Genomic DNA, 20,455 nt, shown 5'->3' on the forward strand with positions numbered 1-20,455 from the left:
ATTTATATGATTCTTACACTTAATTTAGTCTAAGAAATTATGTTTTTTTTAAGTGAGAGAATTGGAATGGTCCTTATTAAATGATCTACCAGTGCTCCTTTTATATGTTAGGGCACGGAAAAATCATGTGGGTAGTAGGTTTAAAAATGAAGATTTTTAGGGGCGCCTGGGTGGCTCAGTTGGTTAAGCATCCAACTCTTGATTTTGGCTCAGGTCATGATCTCATGGTTCATGAGTTTGAGCCCCACGTCCGGCTGTGTGCTGATAGTGCAGAGCCTGCTTGGGATTCTCTCTCTCCCTCTCTCTCTGCTCCTTCCCTGCTCGTTCATTCTTGCTCTCTCAAAATAAATAAATAACCTTTTTTTAAAAAAAAATTAAGATTTTTGGGCCTAACCCCAGAGATTCTCATTTGGCTATCTAGGTCAGAACCCAGAAATCTGCATTTTTTAAAATGTTTATTCATTTTTGAGAGGAGACAGAGAAAGAGAGAGTATGAGCAGGGGAGGGGCAGTGAGGGGGGACAGAGGATCTGAAGCAGGCTCTGCACTGACAGCAGTGAGCCTGATGTGAGGATCAAACTCAGGAACCATTGTGAGATCATGACCTGAGCTGAAGTTGGATGCTCAACCGACTGAGCCACCTAGGCACCCTGCCATCTGTGTTTTCAATAAGCATTTCCCTCATCTTCTTCCCATTTTGAGGTTCTTGGCCTACTTTTTGAGAAGGACTGATAGTTCCTCCAGTCTGGGAAAATAAATCTACCAGCCTTCATTGAATTAAAATAATTATAGGCAGTAAATGCCTTTTTACACTCAAATCTAAATCAACGTTATCAACTCTCTGACCCTGCCCTTTGAGATGTGTGATTCTTAAAGGCACAGAGCTCATTTGGTTTCCATGGAAAATCAAAAATCAAAATCAAAAAGTTTCCATGGAAACTTTTTTCCCCAGTTGAGCCTTTAAGGATGCTTTAGGTATCCTTATAAGTGGTTAAGACACCTTACTCTCCTGCAAAAGAAAAGTATGTCAGGCTTAATGAAACAAATTGCCAAGTATAACACGTGTAACACTTTATTTTGCACTAATAATACTACAAGAGAATAAAAATTGAGGCCTATTCCACAAAAGCGCAGATAATGGAAAGGTCTGCATGCAAAAATATTACTGTAATGATGACAAACAATTATGTTACTTAAAAATAAAAGCACTAGTGGTACCTAGGTGGCTCAGTTGATTAAACCTCCAACTTGATTTCAACTCAGGCCATGATCTCACAGTTGGTGAGATCAAGCCCCATGCTATCAGCATGGATACTGCTTGGCATTCTTCCTCTCTCTCTCTCTCTCTCTGCCCCTCCCAGCTCACGCGCGCACGCACATACACACACACACACACACACACACACACACACACACGCACTCTCTCTCTAAAACAAACATTAAAAAAAAAGCACTTACAGTTTTTCCAGTTTCTTTAATGACCTGAGGTTCTCTATACATGAAATACAATTGTTTTGTAGGTACAGGTGGGTCAGATTTGTAGCATAATTCAAGTTAGTGATTTCACTAATACGGTTATCATACAAGTATAAAACACTAAGACTTTTGCAAGGAGAGAGGTCTCCCTAAAAGGAAAACAAAAACAGGTTATTCTTAATTTCTCCTGAAAACTTAGAAGTTTGTTTTTAAGAAAGTTTTCCACTTTCTGTACGTTTCCTTAAGTTTAATATAATAGTGTATCTCTGTTCTTATTAGCACAGTAAAAACAATACTAGAATGATTATAAAATTAGTTCTAGGTTTTAGTATTCTGTAACTATATCAGTAAAATTGTATTTGTTAAGAAGGATTTTCCTAGGGCAAGCAGTGTTTCTTGGAAGCAATTAGGTTTCTCTGGAAGTTGAAACATTTAACAAATTAATGCTTCAACATTGTAGAATAGGGATTAATCATTCTGTGGAATTAGAAGGAAGCTGTTATTTATAATACTGAAAATGGGAAGTCACTGGATATTCAAAAATAATAGATGAATAAATTATGATAGTACTATTGAAGGGAATACTGTTTAACCATTAAATATTGTTTAGTTTCCTTAGTAATATTTTATAGATCTCAAAATAAAAACAGTACATTCAATATGACCCACTACTGTAAAATTATATGAATACATGCCTAGAAAGAAGACTGGAAGGACATTACCTACGTGTTAATAGTGGTTTTCTCTGCATGATAGGATTATAAATTTCTTTCTTTTTATATGTATTTATATTAATGAACATCAGTTACTTTTGAGATAAGAAAATAATTAAAAGTATTTTTAAAAGTCTGCCATTCTTATGTGGGTGGTAGAGTCAGCCTAGAGTAAGTAGGCAAGAGCTAGAGTGAAGTTACACTCAAAAATACCTCAGCTTGGGATGCCTGGCTGGCACAGTCAGTGGAACATGCAACTCTTGATCTTGGAGATGTAAATTCAAGCCCCATGTTGGATACAGAGATTATTTAAGAAAAAAAAAAACCTGAAAAAAAATCTCAGCTTTTATTAACAAGTTCTTTTAAAATATAACACCATCTTGGGGACTTATAAACTTAAGTTTATAAGTTATTCTCATCTTGGTGTGAATTATATATAATTGACCCTTATGCAACATGGATTTGAACTGCATGGGTCCAGTTATACATGGATTTTTTTTCTGATAAATACTATATAGTACTGTAATATATTTTCTTGTTTTCTTAATAATGTTCTCTTTTCTCTAGCTTTATTTTAAGAATACAGTATATAATACACGTAACATACAAAATATGTTAATTGACTTTATGTTATCAGTAAGATTTCTGGTCAACAGTAGGCCATTAGTAGTTAAGTTTTTTGGGAATTAAAACTTATATGAGGGTTTTTGATTGTGTTGGGTGACAGGGTGTTGAGGAGTGTGGGGGTGTTGGTATCTCTAACCCCCATATTTTTCTAGGGTCAGCTGTACCTAGTTTGCTTTCCTCTTAACAAGGGTCATCTACACCAAAGGAGCACTGATTGTGACAGGACAAAAGAACAGCAGAGGCTGTCTGCAGAGGGCAAGTGTGTAATGGTATAATGATGTAGAGAGTTTTCTGGGCAATTGGATTCATGGGGAGAAGAATCACTAAGAAACTGGAAAGAAATACAGAATAGGAACTTGGTAGAGTCTGCAAAAAAAAAAAAAAGTCTTAATTGACACTTGTGCCTGGGGCTTTGTTATGTTTTTCATTCACTTGAAAAACATTTATTAAGCACTTAATATGCGTTAGGCGCTGTGTTGGATGGGGGATTTAGAGTGATATGAACAAAATAGACATCATCTCGGCCTTTATGTACCTTATGTTTCTCAGAAAATTTCTCTCATGTGTAGTCTTTAGCATTTTATTGTAGACAATAGACATCAATACAAATGGCCTAAAAGGGTTATTGCTCCCTTTAAAGTTACCCACATTAAGGCCAACTTAACACAGAGAAAATACAGTGTCAGAATATATCCAAGTAAACAGTCTTGTCTGATATAAATGGCAGTATAACCTACATTTATATAATCAGTTAAATTATGTGTGAAAAAGATTTCACTGTTAAAGTTTTAAAATATGGTATTCATATAGTTCATTCTTACTACTTGATATGTTAAAAAACTCATATTCCAAGCATCTGGAATTATACAAAAGCATTATCTTTGAAATTGTTTTCCAACATAACACTTTCAATTCTAGTTTGCTACATAGAGTATTTCAGGGATAGATACATATATTTAGCACATAGATTTAACAATCACAATGATATATTTTGTAGAGATTTAGTTTTAATAATTTTAATACCATAAGCATGAAATTAAAATAAAAATACAATATACAGCCGACTAATCAAAATACAGTTAACGAGTATGATCAAAATATAGTTAATAAGGAGGTATTTTCTGACACCAATTTCTAAACTTTACATTGTTAATTATGTAAAAATAGGAAATTTAGAATTCTTACAATTGTATCTATATTTTTGTCTGAAAAATTTAGATGAGTTATTTTCTTCAGGTATCGTGAAGTGGTTTCTTCTTTTCGGGGTTTAAGATTGTTACTTTTGGCAATTAGATCCAAGGTTAGTCGAACCATGATTTCTCTATAAGTCAAACTCTCAGCAGTAGCTCTGTTCTGATACCATGGCAGGAAGCAGGTTTAACTATTGTTTTATGCTCAACTTTCTATATAAAAAAAAAAAAAGGAGCATTATGTACATGGCAATTTAGGAAAAATTATTTTGACTTGCTCTTTAATTTTCTTATGTAGAACTATTTGATAAACTACTTCAGAGACATTTTAAAAGGCATTTTCTAAGTTTATAGACTTAATTCTTCTTATAAACAGCTTAAAAAACCAAAATTAATTAAATATACAATGTGCATTCATTTCTATTTTTAATCTTTTCCTCTCCCTAGTATTGAGTTGTTACTGTGGGCATCTTTTAAAGGATTTTTTTTCCTCTCAAGGAGTATCATCTGATGTTTTCACATGAAGGCCCAGAGGTTGGTCTCTACTCAAGCTAGTGGCAGTTGAGAATGAGACCAGAATGGTCTTCTGGCTCCTTTTTCCATAGAACCCATGGTGATCATATTTTCTAAATCCTCAAATCAGAACACATGATGTAAAAAACCTTGAGTATGCACATAGGACAGTGGGACAAAATACTTGAAAATGGAGTTGGCCTTGAAATTGTTATAGCTGCAATCCACAAAGAGGCAACACAATGCAGTGTTTTTCAATCCAGACTGCCTGGGTTCACATTTGGTCCCATTGCTTACTGGTCAGGCAATCTTGGGCATGTTGCATCAGTTTCTTTTTTCCCCCCCATGTCCCCCATTCACAATACAGACCAGGAAAAGGGCCTGGGCTGAGATGTTTATGGATGGGTTTACTCTGCCTCCTCTTTCTATACAGTGTAAGAACACAGCCTCATACGCACCAGGAGGCTACGTTACCTCTGTTTCTTATAAAATTAGGATAATAGTAGTACCTACTTCCTAGGGATATTGTGAAGATTACATGAGATAAAAATGTATAGAATATTCTGCACAGTGCCTGGTACATAGGTCAACAAATGTTTGCTATCACCATTATTGTTTCACTGTTTTGTTCACAGATAAGGTGAACACTATTTACTTCACTGTTTCACCTGGAGTATATTAGGGCTGTTAAATAAGGGGAACATACTATCAAATAATTAATTAACTAATTATTGATTTATGTGAGAGATCCATATGTGGTCCATAAGTTTGAAGTAACCCATTTTATTCCAACCATCACAAAACTGTGATAAAAACCACAGTTTTGTAAAATTTATTGTCTTTTTAAAATATAGTTTAAAACTGAGCATTCTTTTTCTAATATATCTGGAATTTTACCAGCCAAACACCTCAGTTTGTGTAGTATTCTGGACATGAAATCAATGCTTAGGAGGAAAGTGAATTCAGTAGAAGATAAATTCAGTTTGCATTATCACACATTGACATATAACTACGCAGGCTATATTATATAAAATGCCCACAATAAAATATTTGAAGATATGGAATGAATCATTTTATTTCAAAATACAAAATGTAATCTGTAGAATAAAATTTTCATAGATTTTTCATAGATTTTCATAGATTTTTAAAATTTTCGTGAATTCATTATTTTTAACAAAAATTTAAGATTATTGTTTGCAGATCAAATTTTAAACATGACAATAATATTCTGAACAAAGTTTCTAGTTAAGTAAAAATAACTTTTACTAATATTGCCTTAAAAATATTTCATGATGGAAGTTTGAAAAATAACACCCACACTCATGGACCTACAGGTAATCTTAAATATAAAAGGTTATAAATACACTTGTATTCCCTTTATGCCTTTCTCCCTATTCTTTTTTTTAAGTTTATTTATTTTGAAAGCGTGAGAGCAGGGGGAGGGGCAGAGAGAGAGGAAGAGAGAGAATCCCAAGCATGTGAGGCTCAGAGTCATGAACCTCGAGATCCTGACCTGAGCTGAAATCAAAAGTCAGTTGCTTAACCACCCAGGTACATCACCCCCCTCCTTCTCCCTATTCTCTTATTTTTAGAGTTTAGAATTAGAAGTCTCTATTCATGTCTTTATACTTTTACTACAGATATATGTATATCTAAACAATATATAGTACTTTTTAAAACATTTTTACAGTCATAAATGGTATTATTTTTTAATGTTTATTTTGGAGAGACACACACACACAGCATGAGCAGGGGAGGGCAGAGAGAGGCACAAACACACACACACACACACACACACACACACACACACACACACAGAATCTGAAGTAGGCTCTAAGCTCTGAGCTGTCAGCACAGAGCCTGATGCAGGGCTCAAATCCATGAACCATGAAATCATGACCTGAGCCAAAGTTGGACCCTTAACCAACTGAACCATCCAGGTACCCCATAAATTGTATTATTTTGATTCCAACTTTCTTTTTTTGCTTAATGTTTTGTTTGTTAGAATCATCAAAGTTGATGTGTATAGCTCTGGAATATTTGCATTGCTGTGAATATTCTATTGTAAGGAATTTATTTCTTCTGATGATAGATCTTTGGGTGGTGTTTTTTTCTTCATTTGCAATGTTGCTTCTATGGTTCTTCTATACCTGTCATTTTTAGCACATATGCAAGAGTTTCTTTAGGGTTTAAAACTAGGAATGGCTATTTCTGGGTTGCACATTTTCAACTTTACTATGTATTGTCAAATTGTTCTCCAAAGGAGTTTTACCACTGGCAGCTAAGAGAGTTCCTATTGCTCTACTATGCAGTCAACATCAGTGTCAGCACTTGATATTGGCAGTCTAAATTACTGCCAATCTGATGAGTGTGAAATGATATCATTGCTTTTGTTTTTTTCTCAGATCTTTTTATATATAAAAAAGGGATTTGAAAACAGCCAGATCAATAGTCTCATCTCATTATGTTTTAATTTGCCATTCTGTAACTGCTAGAGATTGAGGGTCTTTTCCTGTTTATTGCCATATGGAGTTCCTTTTCTGTTAGTTGTGGTTTCTTATATTTTGCCCATGTTGCCTTATGAGTTGTGTTTTTATAAGTAATTTTTATTTTTATTAAAAGAATTTTTTTTTTTAATTTGAGAGAGAGACAGAGAGAGTGCATGTGCACGTGAGAGTGGAGGAGGGGCAGAGAGAGAGGGAGAGAGACTCCCAAGCAGGCTACTCACTGTCAGTGCAGAGCCTGATGGGGTGCTCAGTCTCATGAACCATGAGATCATGACCTGATCTAAAATCAAGAGTTGATGCTTAACTGAGTCACCCAGGCACCCCTATAAGTAATTTTTAGATACACTTATATTTTTATCAGATACCAGTATTTTGTTGATTATACATGTAGCAAATATCCATTCCCTGACTTTAGTTTGTTTTTTCTCCTTTTTTTCTCCTAGTTTGTGTTTAATGGCATCTTCTAAAAAACAGAAGCTATATATTTTTTCATGTAGTCAAATGTATCATTTTTTTGCCCATGTTTTATGCTTTTTGTGGCTTATTTAGTAACCCCCTTCCCTATCCACATTTAAGAGAAAGACTTTTTTTTCTTGTAAACATGTTTAGTTTTGCTTTGCTTTGTAAATTTTGTCTGCATTACTGTGATCAGAAGCAGCAATCAGTGCTCAGAGGACAGATCCTTGATATTTGGTGGCTAGTATGTTTTTTGCCCATTTTGGCTTCTACAAGCTATATGTAAGGTACTCTAGAAACCCTGCTCCTGGGTTGTGTGTAGGGGATGGATAGTTGCTGTAGAACTGAAATTGACCAAAATTTATTTCAGTTTATTGTCTAAGCCTTCTCCTGGAAGTTGTTAGCCTTCAGTAGACTCCAGGTTCCAAAATACTTATATCAGACAGATTCTGCCAGTGCAGTTGTTGTCTAGGTGGGGAAACAGTTGCTTCCTACTCTGCCATGTTCCCAGAATCCTTTCCTCCTTAACTCTTTCATACACATTTTAAAAATCAACTTGTTGGGGTGCCTGGGTGGCTCAGTCAGTTAAGCATCTGACTCTTGGTTTTGGCTCAGGTCATGATCTCATGGGTTCATGGGATCGAGCCACACATCAGGCTCTGTGCTGACAGCATGGGGCCTGCTTAGGATTCTTTCCCCCTCCCATTCTGCCCCTCCCCTGCTGGTGCCAGCATGCATGTGTGCTCTCTCTGTCTCAAAACAAACAAGCAAGCAAGCAAGCAAACAAACAAACAAACAAACAAACTTAAAAGAAAATCAACTTGTTATGTTCCATGAAAAATCCTGTCAGGATTTTGTTAGGAATTGCACTGAATTTATAAACCATTTGTGAAGCACCAACACATCTCTAATATTGAGACTTCTTTTCCATCACTATGGTATGCCTATTTTAGGAGTGCTGCTTTAATGTAGTTTTATAATTTTCTTGTAATTAAGGCCATGCATAAGTTTTTTAAAGTCATTTTTAGGAATTATATATTTTTGTTGATACTACAAGTGACATTCTTTTAGGAATTACATTCTCTAGAGCTTGTGTATAGAAATGCAATATTTTAAAAAATATTTGAAATATTTAAAATATGATTTCTTTACCCATATTTTAAAATTTTAGACTTTTTTCTGGAAATTTCAAATATCACTTTTACACTGATAACCGGTGAAAATGCACATCTTAAAGTGGCTATACACCCCAGGATTTCTCTCATAGCTGAGGCAGGAACTGCCATACAGGTGGCCATACAGGAGCAATCCTGTACTATGATGGGGGTGATGCCCTGTGGGGGTAATTTTTACACATGGGAGACAGTAGCCTCAATTATTTATTTTCCCTTCTTTCTTTCCCCCATGCACTTTTAGGAGACACAGCCATTTCAAAGGGTCTCTCTGAAAACAGCTCTGGTCTTTTGAATTACATACTGGGTTGTGTTTGTTCTTCCATCTCTTTCTCATTCCTTTTTTCCTTCTGTACTACTTCCCTAAAATTAACAACCCCCTCCCCCACAAAACGTGTTATTATATGAATTTTTGCTTCAGGCTCTGTTTTCTAACCTGGGCTAAAAGAGAAAATTTGGATCATCTGAATCGTCATGAATGACCATGCTATAAATGGATTTTGGCTCTAGGTTCCAGTGCACAAAGTAGTGTTTATATAGAAATAAATTTGATTTTCTCAGATAATTAGGAAAGTAAAGAGGCAAATGTGATATAGAAATGAAATATTTATTAAACCAAGGTAAGGGCAATGGACCTCATCAACAAGCTATAGGAAAACATTCCAGGAGCTTGAATATGGAAAGGGATCCCAATAAGTGAATAACACACAATAATAGAGACTTAACTCAAAAGAACCTGCATTGTAGCAGTCATATCCACACGAAGATTTAGTTTCATTAAAACACCACCACTCATTTTATTAATGTAATATTAATTTAAACTTTATTGGTATTGTAGTTTGTTTTAGAGATATTATAACCTTCAGGTGTTTAAATTGAACCTAGTTTGGATTTGGATACATTCTAGAACATTATAACAAAAGTAATTAAGTCAACATTTGTGGGGTGTCCTTGCTTTTCTTTTAAAAGAGGTTCATTATTTTCTAAAGTTTGTGAAACTACTTTTTCATAATTTTTCCCTAGTAGATACCTGTTATCTCAGGATTCCCCTTGCTAGGATATCTCTGTCTGGATTGCCAGTGGGAGACAGTTTAGAGCTGCTTTACAGGCACTCTGGGAATCCATTTTAGTGGACCCCTTGGCTTAAATTATCCTTTGGGGCTCCCACAGGCTACCGGCAGTAGATGTTTCCGAATTTAGTTTGTGTATTTTCCTTTAGCGAGCTCCAGGCTTACTGGCTTCCCAAAGCTCAAAATCGCGGGGTTCCGCTCTTAGGCTTTTTTCCCCCTTTACAAACTCATACCCGCGCAGATCCCGCTCCCTCACTCCGCGGCCACCCCTTCACCCGTGTCTCCCTTCTCTAAAGCGGTTTCTCAGCCTTGCCTGAGTCTATTTGTTTAAAATACAGACTTTCAGACTGATTTTCTGGAAACTCTAGATGTCTAGAGATAAGGCTCAGGGGTCTTCATTTTAACCAGTAACCCAGGAAGGTCTTACTTACTGGCAGACAAGTTTGAGAAACGTGGCTTTATGGTTTCTTCAGCCCCCAGACTTCTTCCCTGAAGGCACCTCTCCCCTTGCGGGAGGAACTGAGTCTGGAAGTCAGGTTTGTAAATTTCCTCAGTGCCTGGTTCCTCTGCAGCCTTGGTGCGGTTGCCAGGCGACCCAACGCTCTTGCTAGGGCAATGGCTTCCGGGAAATCTCGCGCGAGGTGTCTGGAAGCGTCAGGTCTGGCGCTGGTCCTTGTGACACTGGTCTCTCTCTGTGACGTGGCGGCCAGGGTTTGATGGCGACTAGATGGGGTCTGAATGAAGCTAGTTTGGTGAGGTCGTGAGGCATCGGTCATGTTAGCGGTTTAGTGAACCAAACAGTAGCCAGAACAATTTTTTGCAGGCCACAATTTCCCCTTCTTACTAGATGATCCTTCTATCAGCTTTAAACGTTTCAGTGCCCAATAATCACCTTTTCCCAGCAACAGACCAAAGTATAGCGCATACTCCACCCTTTCCTCAGGAAAGGAAAAAAAAAAGTCTTTAGGGTGACATTCTACTTCGTTCATCATGACTAGCTTTGCTGCTTGCTTCTTGCCCTCTATTCTCCAGTATTCTGACACTTGGCCCAATATGCCCTGTTTTAAAAGAAATTTCCCTTTTGAGTTCCAAGGACCCAGCTTGGAATTAGCACATCCTTTCTGAAGCTTTCCTATGTACTCAATCTTGTTAAGTGTTTCTCTCTTCCGCCCCCCCCCCACTAGGATATATTAAATTCCTTAACATAGCATTTAACATGTTAGTATATATTTGTTACCTATTAATTGTATCCAATAAGCTGGTAAATTCTTTGAGGGCAAGGATTATGTCTTTAACTTCACTATTTCCAGGACTTGGCAAAAAGTGCCTTGTACATTAGTAGTCACTCTATAAATGTTTGCAAAATGAATAATATATAAGTGAAGGGGAAGAATAGAACAAGGAACTGACATTTACAGTGGATAGACTGGGAGTCATTAGGGATATGGTAAATTGAGCAGTCAGGATGTAAGAAACAGTGCAAGACAGAAAACAGTAACACTTGTGATATTGGTGGGATGGGGGTAGGGGTATGGGTGGTTTAGGTGTGGGGAAAGGTGGAAAGGTGTTATTGCTGTTCCTTGAGCAAAGAAGCATCAGAGTAGAAGACTGTTACAGTTGCAAGGCAACTTACTGCCCATGTGTACTGTCCAATTTGTCATGTTGAAGATAAGGAGACTCCCAGCCTAGAGGGAGGAAAGAAATATGCTACAGGTCACATCTGAGGTGACAGAGAGGGGATTTACCCTTGGGCTCCTGATTTCACCCTAACCCTAACCCTAACCTTAACCCTAACCCTAACCCTAACCCTAACCCTAACCCTAACCCTAACCCCTTTTCTTATATCTCATTGACCTAGAAGAAAAGATAGGGGGATATGGACAGATGAACCCTTATCCCATTCAGGACATTGTTGCCAAAGTCCAGTTGTGAGGCAGTTTCGGCCTGGATTAGGTTGAAGGCAAAGGAAGTGGCAAGGAATGAACAAATTTAGGAGGCATCTTGAAACATGATTTAACAGAGATTTATAGGATAAAGGGAGGAAGAAGTTGGAAATAATCCCTGGGTATTAGCTAGGATAAAGGAATGATAATGGAGAAAGAGGAGAGGTAGCAAGAAATTTGAGGGGAACTCAATGAGTTTGGTTTATACATGCATGTTAAGTGTGAAGTGAGGTTTAATAGTTTCCAGCATAGAACTAATCATTGAAACCATGAGGTCATAAATGGCAGTGTGGGAGAAGGTAGGGAAGTGAGAAATAGCAAGTCAATAAGTAGGCCAAGTAGTTTGGATGGAAGAGAGAAGCAAAGCTGGTTAAGATGTCAGAGTCATCAGAGATGAGATTTGTTCTGAGAAGAAATAATAATTCAGTGATTCATAAATTAACAATTTAGATTCAGATATGGGAGAGTTTGAGGAGGAGGGGTACCTAAAGAATAAAAAGCTACGGGGATGCCTGGGTGGCTCAGTTGGTTAAGTGTCTGACTCTTGATTTCCACTCAAGTCATGATCTCCTGGTTTGTGAGTTCCAGATCTGTTGGGCTCTGCATTGACAGTGAGGAGCCTACCTGGGATTCTCCCTCTCTTTGCCCTTCCCCCATGAGTGTGTGCACTCTCTCAAAATAAATAAACTTAAAAAAAGAGAGAATGTGTGAGATATAATCCCTGTCTAGTGGCACACAGTGTTAAACAATAATCTGTGTATTTTCCAATATGGCGGTAATTTGGCAGACCACAAGAAGTACTTGTCTTCAGTGACACGTTTAGTGTAAAGTACTCTAAGATTTACACTTTAACAGATGTTGGTAAATTTGTATTTGCAAAAGAAATGTTGTGAAGTCTTGAGAATCATTTTAAAAGGCACTCTTGGGCAAAAAAAAAAAAAGGGCACTCTTGGAAGAATAGTGCTATGAAGCACATTTTAAAAAGTCTCCACTGGAGTTTCCAAGTAACTTTAGTTAGAGCAAGTAACTTGCGCTCTTTGATAGAACAAACTGTCATTTAGGAGGGCCCTACATGGCAAAGAACTGAACATGACATCTAGCCAAAGCCAATGAGGAACTGAGACCTATTGTTTAAGTTTGGAAGTCAGTCATGCCCCAGTTGAGCTTTTAGATGGAACCTTATCCCTGGCCAACACCTTGATTGAAGCCTTACGAGAGACCCTGAAGGAGAGGACCCAAATTCCTGACCCATGAAACCTGTGAAATAATAAAAGTATATTGTTTTAAGCCACTAAGTTTTGGGATAATTTGTTTTGCAGCAATAAATAATACAGGGAGCAATGGAAAATTCCTTTAAGCAAGGAAGATTTGCTTAGAAATTTGGGGCATGATTCTTATTTTTATAGGATATTTGGAAAGGAAATAGAAGCTGCATTTGTAGAATAGTACAAAGAAAACCCTTTGCTTATGGATGAGGCAGTTTCCATTCAAGGTATTACTCCTGATTTCTGTAACCTGGGGATGATCATTTAATTAAGAGCTTCATGGCCTACTAATGCCATGATGTATACAATATGGGAACTAATAACAAACAACTTTTATTTATTTAAAAATGTTTAAAAAATTATTTATTTTGAGGGAGTACAAGAGTGTGTGGGGGGGAGAGGCAGAGAGAGAGAGAGAATCCTAATCCTCCCTCTCAGTGAAGAGCCTGAGGCAAGACTCGATCTCAGGAACCATGAGATCATGACCTGAGCTGAAATCAAGAATTGGTCACTTGGGCACTAGGCGGAGGCCACTGCACAGATCGGACTTCGCTTGCTTGTGCACCTCCTTTGCAACCATGACTGACAAACCTGATATGGCTGAGATTGAGAAATTTGATAAGTCGAAACTGAAGAAGACAGAAACGCAAGAGAAAAATCCACTGCCTTCAAAAGAAACGATTGAACAGGAGAAGCAAGCAGGCAAATCGTAATGAGGCATGCGCCACCAGTATGCACTGCACATTCCACAAGCATTGCCTTCTTATTTTACTTCTTTTAGCTGTTTAACTCTGTAAGATGCAGGGAGGTTGGATCAAGTTTAAATGACTGTGCTGCCCCTTGCCACATTGAGAACTACTGACAAACAAAGGCGCCTACCTCACCCATCTGCTTGTCTGACTGGCAGCAAAGGAAAAGAACTTGCATGTTGGTGAAGGAAGAAGCTGGGTGGGAGGACCAGAGAAATCTAAAAAACAAGCTGGTTCAAGGTGTCCTACAGTCTGTAAAATGCAGTTTAATCAGAGTGCCATTTTTTTGTTCAAATGATTTTAATTATTGGAATGCACAATTTTTTTTAGTATGCGAATAAAAAGTTTTAAAACCTGGAAAAAAAAAGAATTGGTCACTTAACCTACTGAGCCACCCAGGTACCCCAAGAAATAATTTTTAAAAAACTTAGTAACTGATTTCTGTCATTTGCTATATTATATATTCTATAATTGTAAATGATTTGTACACAGGTTATATATCAAAATCAGTGAAACATCTTGTATACCTGTATACTTTGTTTAGTTGCTTTATTTATTTGGCTTCTCTCTGCTTTATTTTAGGTCAGCTTGTTTGAAAAGAGCTCCTTTCCTTTATGCTTGTTTTTGAAAATGGCTGGTGCTTTTTTGCTAATGTGTGGCCCTTTCCATATTTCCATAATGGTGACCCTTGATTGAAAAACAATTTTTTTCCACTCTTGTTTTAAATCTATTAAAATTTGAGAAAAAGAAATTTGAGAAAAGAGATTTATTTTATAGTGATTGCACAGTGCAACAAAAGTCAATTTCCCATACAAAGACGTGAACCCATTTAATCTTGTCATTCTAAAAACACATATTGTTAATATTTCTTAAAAAGTTGAAATGTCCATTGCATTTGTTTCTTCACTGAACAAATACTCACCAAGTACCTGCCATGTGCCATTGTTCAAGGTGCTGGGGATACAGAAGTTAGTTAGATCAAGTCCCCAAGCTGTTGGAGCTTATATTCTAGTCAGCAGAGAGAGGCAGTGAAAAAGTAAATAAATCAATGACCAAGATAATTTCAGATTGTGGTACAGTCTGTGAAAGAAATGGAGTGAAACTGGGGTGGAAGGAGGGAAGGAGAGAGGTGTTATCTTAAGATGAGATGGCAAGGCCTCTCTGAGGAGGCAGAATTTGGACAGAGACTTGAAGGCTGAGGAGACTAACAAGCAGGCCTGAGTGCCTGCAAGGAAGTGTTCCAGGCCTGAGAAACACCAGTTTGAGGGCTTGGGGACAGGGGCGGGGAGGAGTGTGGTGTGTGGTGAGTGTTGAAGAACTGGATGAGCTTAAGGACCCAGAGGACAGTGTTGCTGGATCCTTTTGAGGAGGGGGAGAGAGAGAATGGAATGAAAGCAAAACAGGAATCCATCAGCCCTTAGGCCACAGTGTGAAATTTGGATTTTGATATATAGCAGCATTTAACCCATAAGGCAGAATGTAAAATTTCCCTTTGTTTTTAGGAAAAACTAATTTTATTATATTTAAAATTTGAATGAGAGAACAGTTATCACTTTATTAAAATTTGAAATTCAAAATCTTGATTGAAATGTAATGTTATATAGTATTATCAAAGATGCTCTTAGAAATCTGATAGCAAGAGCCTGAAAGTTAGAAAATATAATTTCTATTTGTGCTCCCAATTCTCATATTTAATATAGCTTTAGATCTGGGGATAGCTAGAAGTTCATTGTGTTGTTGTCTGTCTAAATAAATTACTATTTCAATAGTTAATAGTTCCTTAGTTTTAAGTGATGTAGTATTTTACCTAAATATTAAGACCATTTAGAATGTTTAAAAATAATCTCCCCTGAAAAGTGGTGTTGATGTGTAATTCTCACATCGGTGACAGATCAACTTTTCTGAAGTTATAGAACATTTCAGATAGTTATAATTATTCAACCATGATTGTGTCCTCATAATGTCAGATCATAAATTAAATTTCTTATTTATCCTAATTTCTGTTACTTTATTTAAGTCCAGGATATTAAGATAATAGCCTCAAGTATACTGGAAACACATTCGAGAAACGATAGATGGATTACGTAGAAGTTGAAGGAAAGGATTAAAGCTAAATACATGCATGTTTTAAAGGATTTATCTGATATCATAAATACAGTACAAATAATAAATGCAAATAAATTTAGTACAAATAATAAATTGAACTGCATATGAGGATGTGGTATGGGGTAGTAAATTCTAGGAACAAAAACGGAGCTATTTAAATCAAACATTTATTTGGAGATGAGCTTTTATCAGTTAATTTTTCAGGAAGGTAAATAATTTAAAGTTATGACTATTAATGATAAACATATTCATAGTTATGTGATAGATATTTATAATTCTCTATAATCTAACATAAAGGTCACAGAGCCCTATTCTGAACAATATACTTCTTTATGCATATGCCTCTTAGGTTATGAGAAGTACAACTGTAGTTCATCAAAATGTGCCCCAAGGCACAATACCATTTTACTCAGTCATTAGTAAGGTTAGCATAATTGCTTAGTATAATCCAAAGAAAATATGAGTACTGACATCAGGGACTCTCCAATTTGTTAGGCAATTGTTCCATAATTTTTGGCACCAAGATAATCCACATGTTGAAAAAGCAATTAATCATTGGTGCTAGTTATCAAGCTGTGATTTTAGCTATTTCCTCCCAAATTTGACCCCAAATGACAGAGTTCCTTATTTTATTTTTGAAATATTCTGATTTCTGAGATCAAAAGTTTAAATATGCCAATCTGGTTATAGTTGAGTTGAGCTTTGTGTTATTAGTTTTCTAAAATAAGTAGATCATAACTTTATATTTACAAAGGTAGATGGTATTTCTTCCACTAATATTTGGATAAAAGGTTTAGAAAAGTTTAGAAACTTACAGACTGGTTACCTCAGAAGAAATTAATTAAAATCCTTAAACTAGCATTTTCGCCCCAAGAAGGTAAATTTATTTGCTGTTGGAACTTGTATCGAAAACAGGCCAAAACAAGAGAACACGCAATTAGATTTTCAATTTTCTAACTAATATTTTGCAAACATAGTGATACAGATACATCAGTTACTAAATAATGAAAGTGAATGAAATAAATACCTCATCATAATTTTAACATTATCATCTTTTACTTATTTTATGTAGTAAGGATGAATAAAAATAACAGCTGCCATTGTGTCTAATATATTTCCTATCTTCAAAAAAACAATACCCAAACAACCCCTGCCCTCACATTGTCCACCAATGTATGTCTTTGGTGTTTATAGTTAAAACGATCCAGAAATATAGAAAGAAACCTTGGAAATTCAATAGTCTCTGTTCAGTTCAGTTTATTCAGCTACATGTGGATACAGTGCAGGCTTCGCAATACAAATGAACTCCTCTCTGCATGCATGACTTACGCATCTGTACCTCATCACTCATATAAGTTTTTGGAAACTGAACCTCTGCAATATGCAGCACTCCAACTCTCAGTTTCTGTGATTCATTGTTGCTTATGCTCTTGCTCTTCTGTGTTTATTTTCCATACGGCTGTGCTGTTAGTCAGTTTATTATTATATTGTGCAATGCAGTGATTTTTCAAAATTCTGAATACCAGGTAGTCCTACTAATTTGTAACAACAATCTTCACACTTGATCCCTCAAATGGAGCACATGATGTTTGGTCTCAGAACTTATTTTCCAAATTCAGAAACAATGGAGCACAAATGGCTTCTCTTCCCATTGGCTCTTTGTTCTTGGCAGTACTGCTGATTTCAAAATAACAGGATGTGTGGTATCTTATTGTTAATCAATAAGTAAAACCTGTAGAATGAAGAACTCACTTCATAATTGGACATTGTAACCAAAAAATGGTAGTAAATGCATAAATTCTCAATAATGTATAGCACTGCTGAGTTGTTTTGAACAAGAACCTAGAGATACTAAAACAATATGGAAAATTTGGAACACCCTTGATTCCGGGATCTTGCTGTATGTATTCTTGACTGGTCCCAATCCCCATTCCATATCCACTGACTTCTCTATCTCTGCTCCAGCCTGTGCTTCTGGCTCCAGTCTTATTATTTGGACATTGGGATTAAGTTTTTGATGACGAGTGACATTTCCTGTATAATATCACCAAAGACCTTGAGAAATTATCTCAAAAAAAAAAAAAAAAAGAAACTTAACAAAAAACAGACTTCACTTAGAAAATGCTCTTTTCAGCTCCTGAATAGCTCAAGACTGTAAGATAATACTTTGCAGGAAAAGGCAACCCCAATTCACAACTTAGTTTCTGAATGATGGCTGCAATTAAACCCTGATTTCCTAAAAGCACATTAATCTAAATTTGAGCATTTATGCCAAAAGAGATCATGAAAATACATTACAAAGGATCTTGCTTTTTAATAAAGCAAATACATTTACAACAACGTGCAAATGCTCCTTTCTGGGTCATTTTTTGCTGGATTGGACCATTGAGTAGAGGGGACATTTTTGGTTGCCTCTGTAGTATCCATTTAACCTCTCAGTGTATAGTGGTCATACATTTTGGGGATTACTAATCCCATTCCTACCTCCCGGTGTGGCCCTAAATTGGTTTAAACCAGTCTCTATATGTAATCTCAGGGGTGAGCTCGTGATCCATTTGTCCAGAGTGAACTTAGAATCTTATTTTGACAATCACGAGCAGCTTTCACCCTAACTGGATGGTGTGGTGGGTAGCCAGCGTGAGGGAATCCAGCTTTAGGTTTAGGTCAACATGTGGAAGGCAGAGCTGAGAACCGTAACAGGAAGCCTAATCCAACTGTGCCTAAACCAAATATGATTCTGGACTCAGGTGAGCCAACAAATCCTTTTTGTTTAAGCAACTAGATTTAAAAAATATGTATTTATTTGTTCTGGGGAGAGCATAAACTGGGGGAAGGTAAAGAGGGGGACAGATGATCCAAAGCAAGCTCTGTGCTGACAGGCTGACAGCAGCGAGCCCGATGTGGGGCTTAAACTCACGAACTCATGAACTGTGAGATCATGACCTGAGCTGAAGTCAGACATGCTCAACCAAGCCACCCAGGTGCCTCAGCAATTGGATATTTTTATGTGTATATGTGTATTACTTCCAGTCAAGGCATCATTACTGAAATGTGGAGATTTCTCAAAATGAGTCCAATGAAGTTAGGACTGAAATAATTTCTTTTCCTAGTAATTATTATAGGCATTTTCCATAACACGAAAGTGTCTTGTTTAGGTCATGAATGTCAGATTAAATGTGGATTAACTGTATTTAAATCTTAGAATGAAAGCTCCTAGTATGTTTTCATGGTGACTCCAATGACTCCTTATTCTTTCATGTCAAAAACTTAACCATTCAGCCCTGTCATTGTTCCTAAAGGTATTGCTGAAGACTGTGGCAGTAGATTGTTTTGGCTGCTTGTTGAGTGCAGTCATTTTTTCTTAAAGGGTATAAAAATGGAGGTCAGTTTGAGCCATGCGAAATTGGGGATACCTGCTTTTATATAGAGTTACAAAATAATGGGTACCTGGCTGTTTAGCGGGATCTCGGGGTCATCAGTACAAGCCCCACATTGGGCATAAAGATTACTTAAAAAAAAAAAAAAATTAAAGGGTTACAAAATGAAACCAAAATGCTAACATATCACATCAACCATTGGAGAATGTATTTGGATACTAGTATTAATGGGCTTCTTCATCTTACCATAGACTACCTCATTGCTAAACCCAATGGAAAACTTTTAGGCTTTGTTTTCCTTGACCTTTTTGGCAGTGTGTCAGGTCATGAGTAAATTACTTAAAAGTTTTCTGCTCCTGTGTTCTCATTTTCCTCTGCCGATTTTCATATTTGATGTTTCCATGATTTGTCTTCTTTTCAGCATCTTCCACAAGTCATTTCATTTGCTCTCAGCCAGCCCTCACCCCCAGATCTCTCAACCGTGCTCTTAGAAACATCAGTCTAGTACATTTCTGCTGTTTAAAACCTTTAAGATCCCACTGCTATTGGAATAAAGTCCCAAATGCCTCTGCAGGATCTATACTCATCTGTTAAAGTCATCTCTTGCTACTTCTTACATCCAACTGGACACTCTCAGGTCTGATGGAATTTCAGTTCTTGAAGGTACTAGGTTCTTGCTCTCTGCCTCTTGCCTTCTACACATTGCTATACTCTCTGCTTATAAACTTGCCTCCTCATTTTGCTTTTCTGGCTAGTCCTCCTGTCTTTTAAATTTCATTTTTATGTCAGGTCACTTCCTCCAGGAAGCTCACTCTGGGAACTCCTCTCTGGTTTAAGTGTTCCTCCTGAGTTTCCCAGCACACTATTTCTCCCTTCCTAATACACACAGGTTCTTGTTAACTTAGCTTTAGCCTCCATGGTAAGTTCTGTGAAGACAGTGGCCTTGTCTATCTGGTTTAGAATATCTGCAGAGTAAAATTAGGCCTGTTCAGTAAAGGTACTTGGTAAATATTTGAATACCTAGAAAACCTATGTTAGGCTCTGTCTTAAGTTATTTATTGTTCAGGAAAATAATTTCTGGTGTGACTTGGTTAACATTTCATAAGAACAAAAAAAAATCAAATTATATTTTTACTAATGGACTACCAAAAGAAGGTATAGGCAAATTGAAAAGTGGCTCTGATAATCAGTATGGCAGGTAAAGTGCTGAAATTCTTTGACTTAGATAGGCAAGACTCTTTAAAAAATAGGTTCCAATAAATATTTCTTTCCCTTCTATTTAAGAACATTAA

The 20,455-nt window shown here is 36.7% G+C and overlaps 2 protein-coding genes and 1 non-coding gene across 5 annotated transcripts in view; 1 reads left to right on the forward strand and 2 right to left on the reverse strand.

The window, feature by feature from the left end:
• Window positions 1-10,355, reverse strand: part of PPP1R42 (protein phosphatase 1 regulatory subunit 42) — a 53,747-nt gene extending 43,392 nt beyond the window's left edge. For 2 of the 3 annotated variants that reach the window (XM_043602219.1, XM_043602220.1), the window contains exons 1-3: window positions 10,155-10,354; window positions 4,001-4,218; window positions 1,458-1,624 (exon numbers count right to left, since the gene is read on the reverse strand). In XM_043602219.1, coding sequence (XP_043458154.1) covers window positions 1,458-1,624; window positions 4,001-4,129 — 296 coding nt within the window. In that variant the 5' untranslated portion in view covers window positions 4,130-4,218; window positions 10,155-10,354. Of the gene's footprint in view, window positions 1-1,457; window positions 1,625-4,000; window positions 4,219-10,154 lie in introns of all 3 variants that reach the window. The other variant, XR_006300654.1, reaches the window with a different exon arrangement.
• LOC122496144 lies at window positions 4,862-4,985 on the reverse strand. Its single transcript, XR_006300691.1, has one exon. It is a non-coding gene; the product is annotated as a small nucleolar RNA SNORA51 (small nucleolar RNA).
• Window positions 10,356-13,472: 3,117 nt separating the features above from the next.
• On the forward strand, window positions 13,473-14,037 carry LOC122496041 (thymosin beta-4-like). Its single transcript, XM_043602237.1, has one exon. The coding sequence runs from the start codon at window positions 13,510-13,512 to the stop codon at window positions 13,642-13,644; it is 135 nt and encodes a 44-aa protein (XP_043458172.1). The 5' UTR covers window positions 13,473-13,509; the 3' UTR covers window positions 13,645-14,037.
• The last annotated feature ends 6,418 nt before the right edge of the window (window positions 14,038-20,455 follow it).

Source organism: Prionailurus bengalensis, chromosome F2 (assembly GCF_016509475.1).
Source record: "Prionailurus bengalensis isolate Pbe53 chromosome F2, Fcat_Pben_1.1_paternal_pri, whole genome shotgun sequence".
In the NCBI taxonomy this organism is placed as follows: Eukaryota; Metazoa; Chordata; class Mammalia; order Carnivora; family Felidae; genus Prionailurus; species Prionailurus bengalensis.

Excerpts from the sequence above, each read along its gene's own strand:
- LOC122496041 (XM_043602237.1), top strand. The coding sequence starts at position 13,510 with ATGACTGACAAACCTGATATGGCTGAGATTGAGAAATTTGATAAGTCG.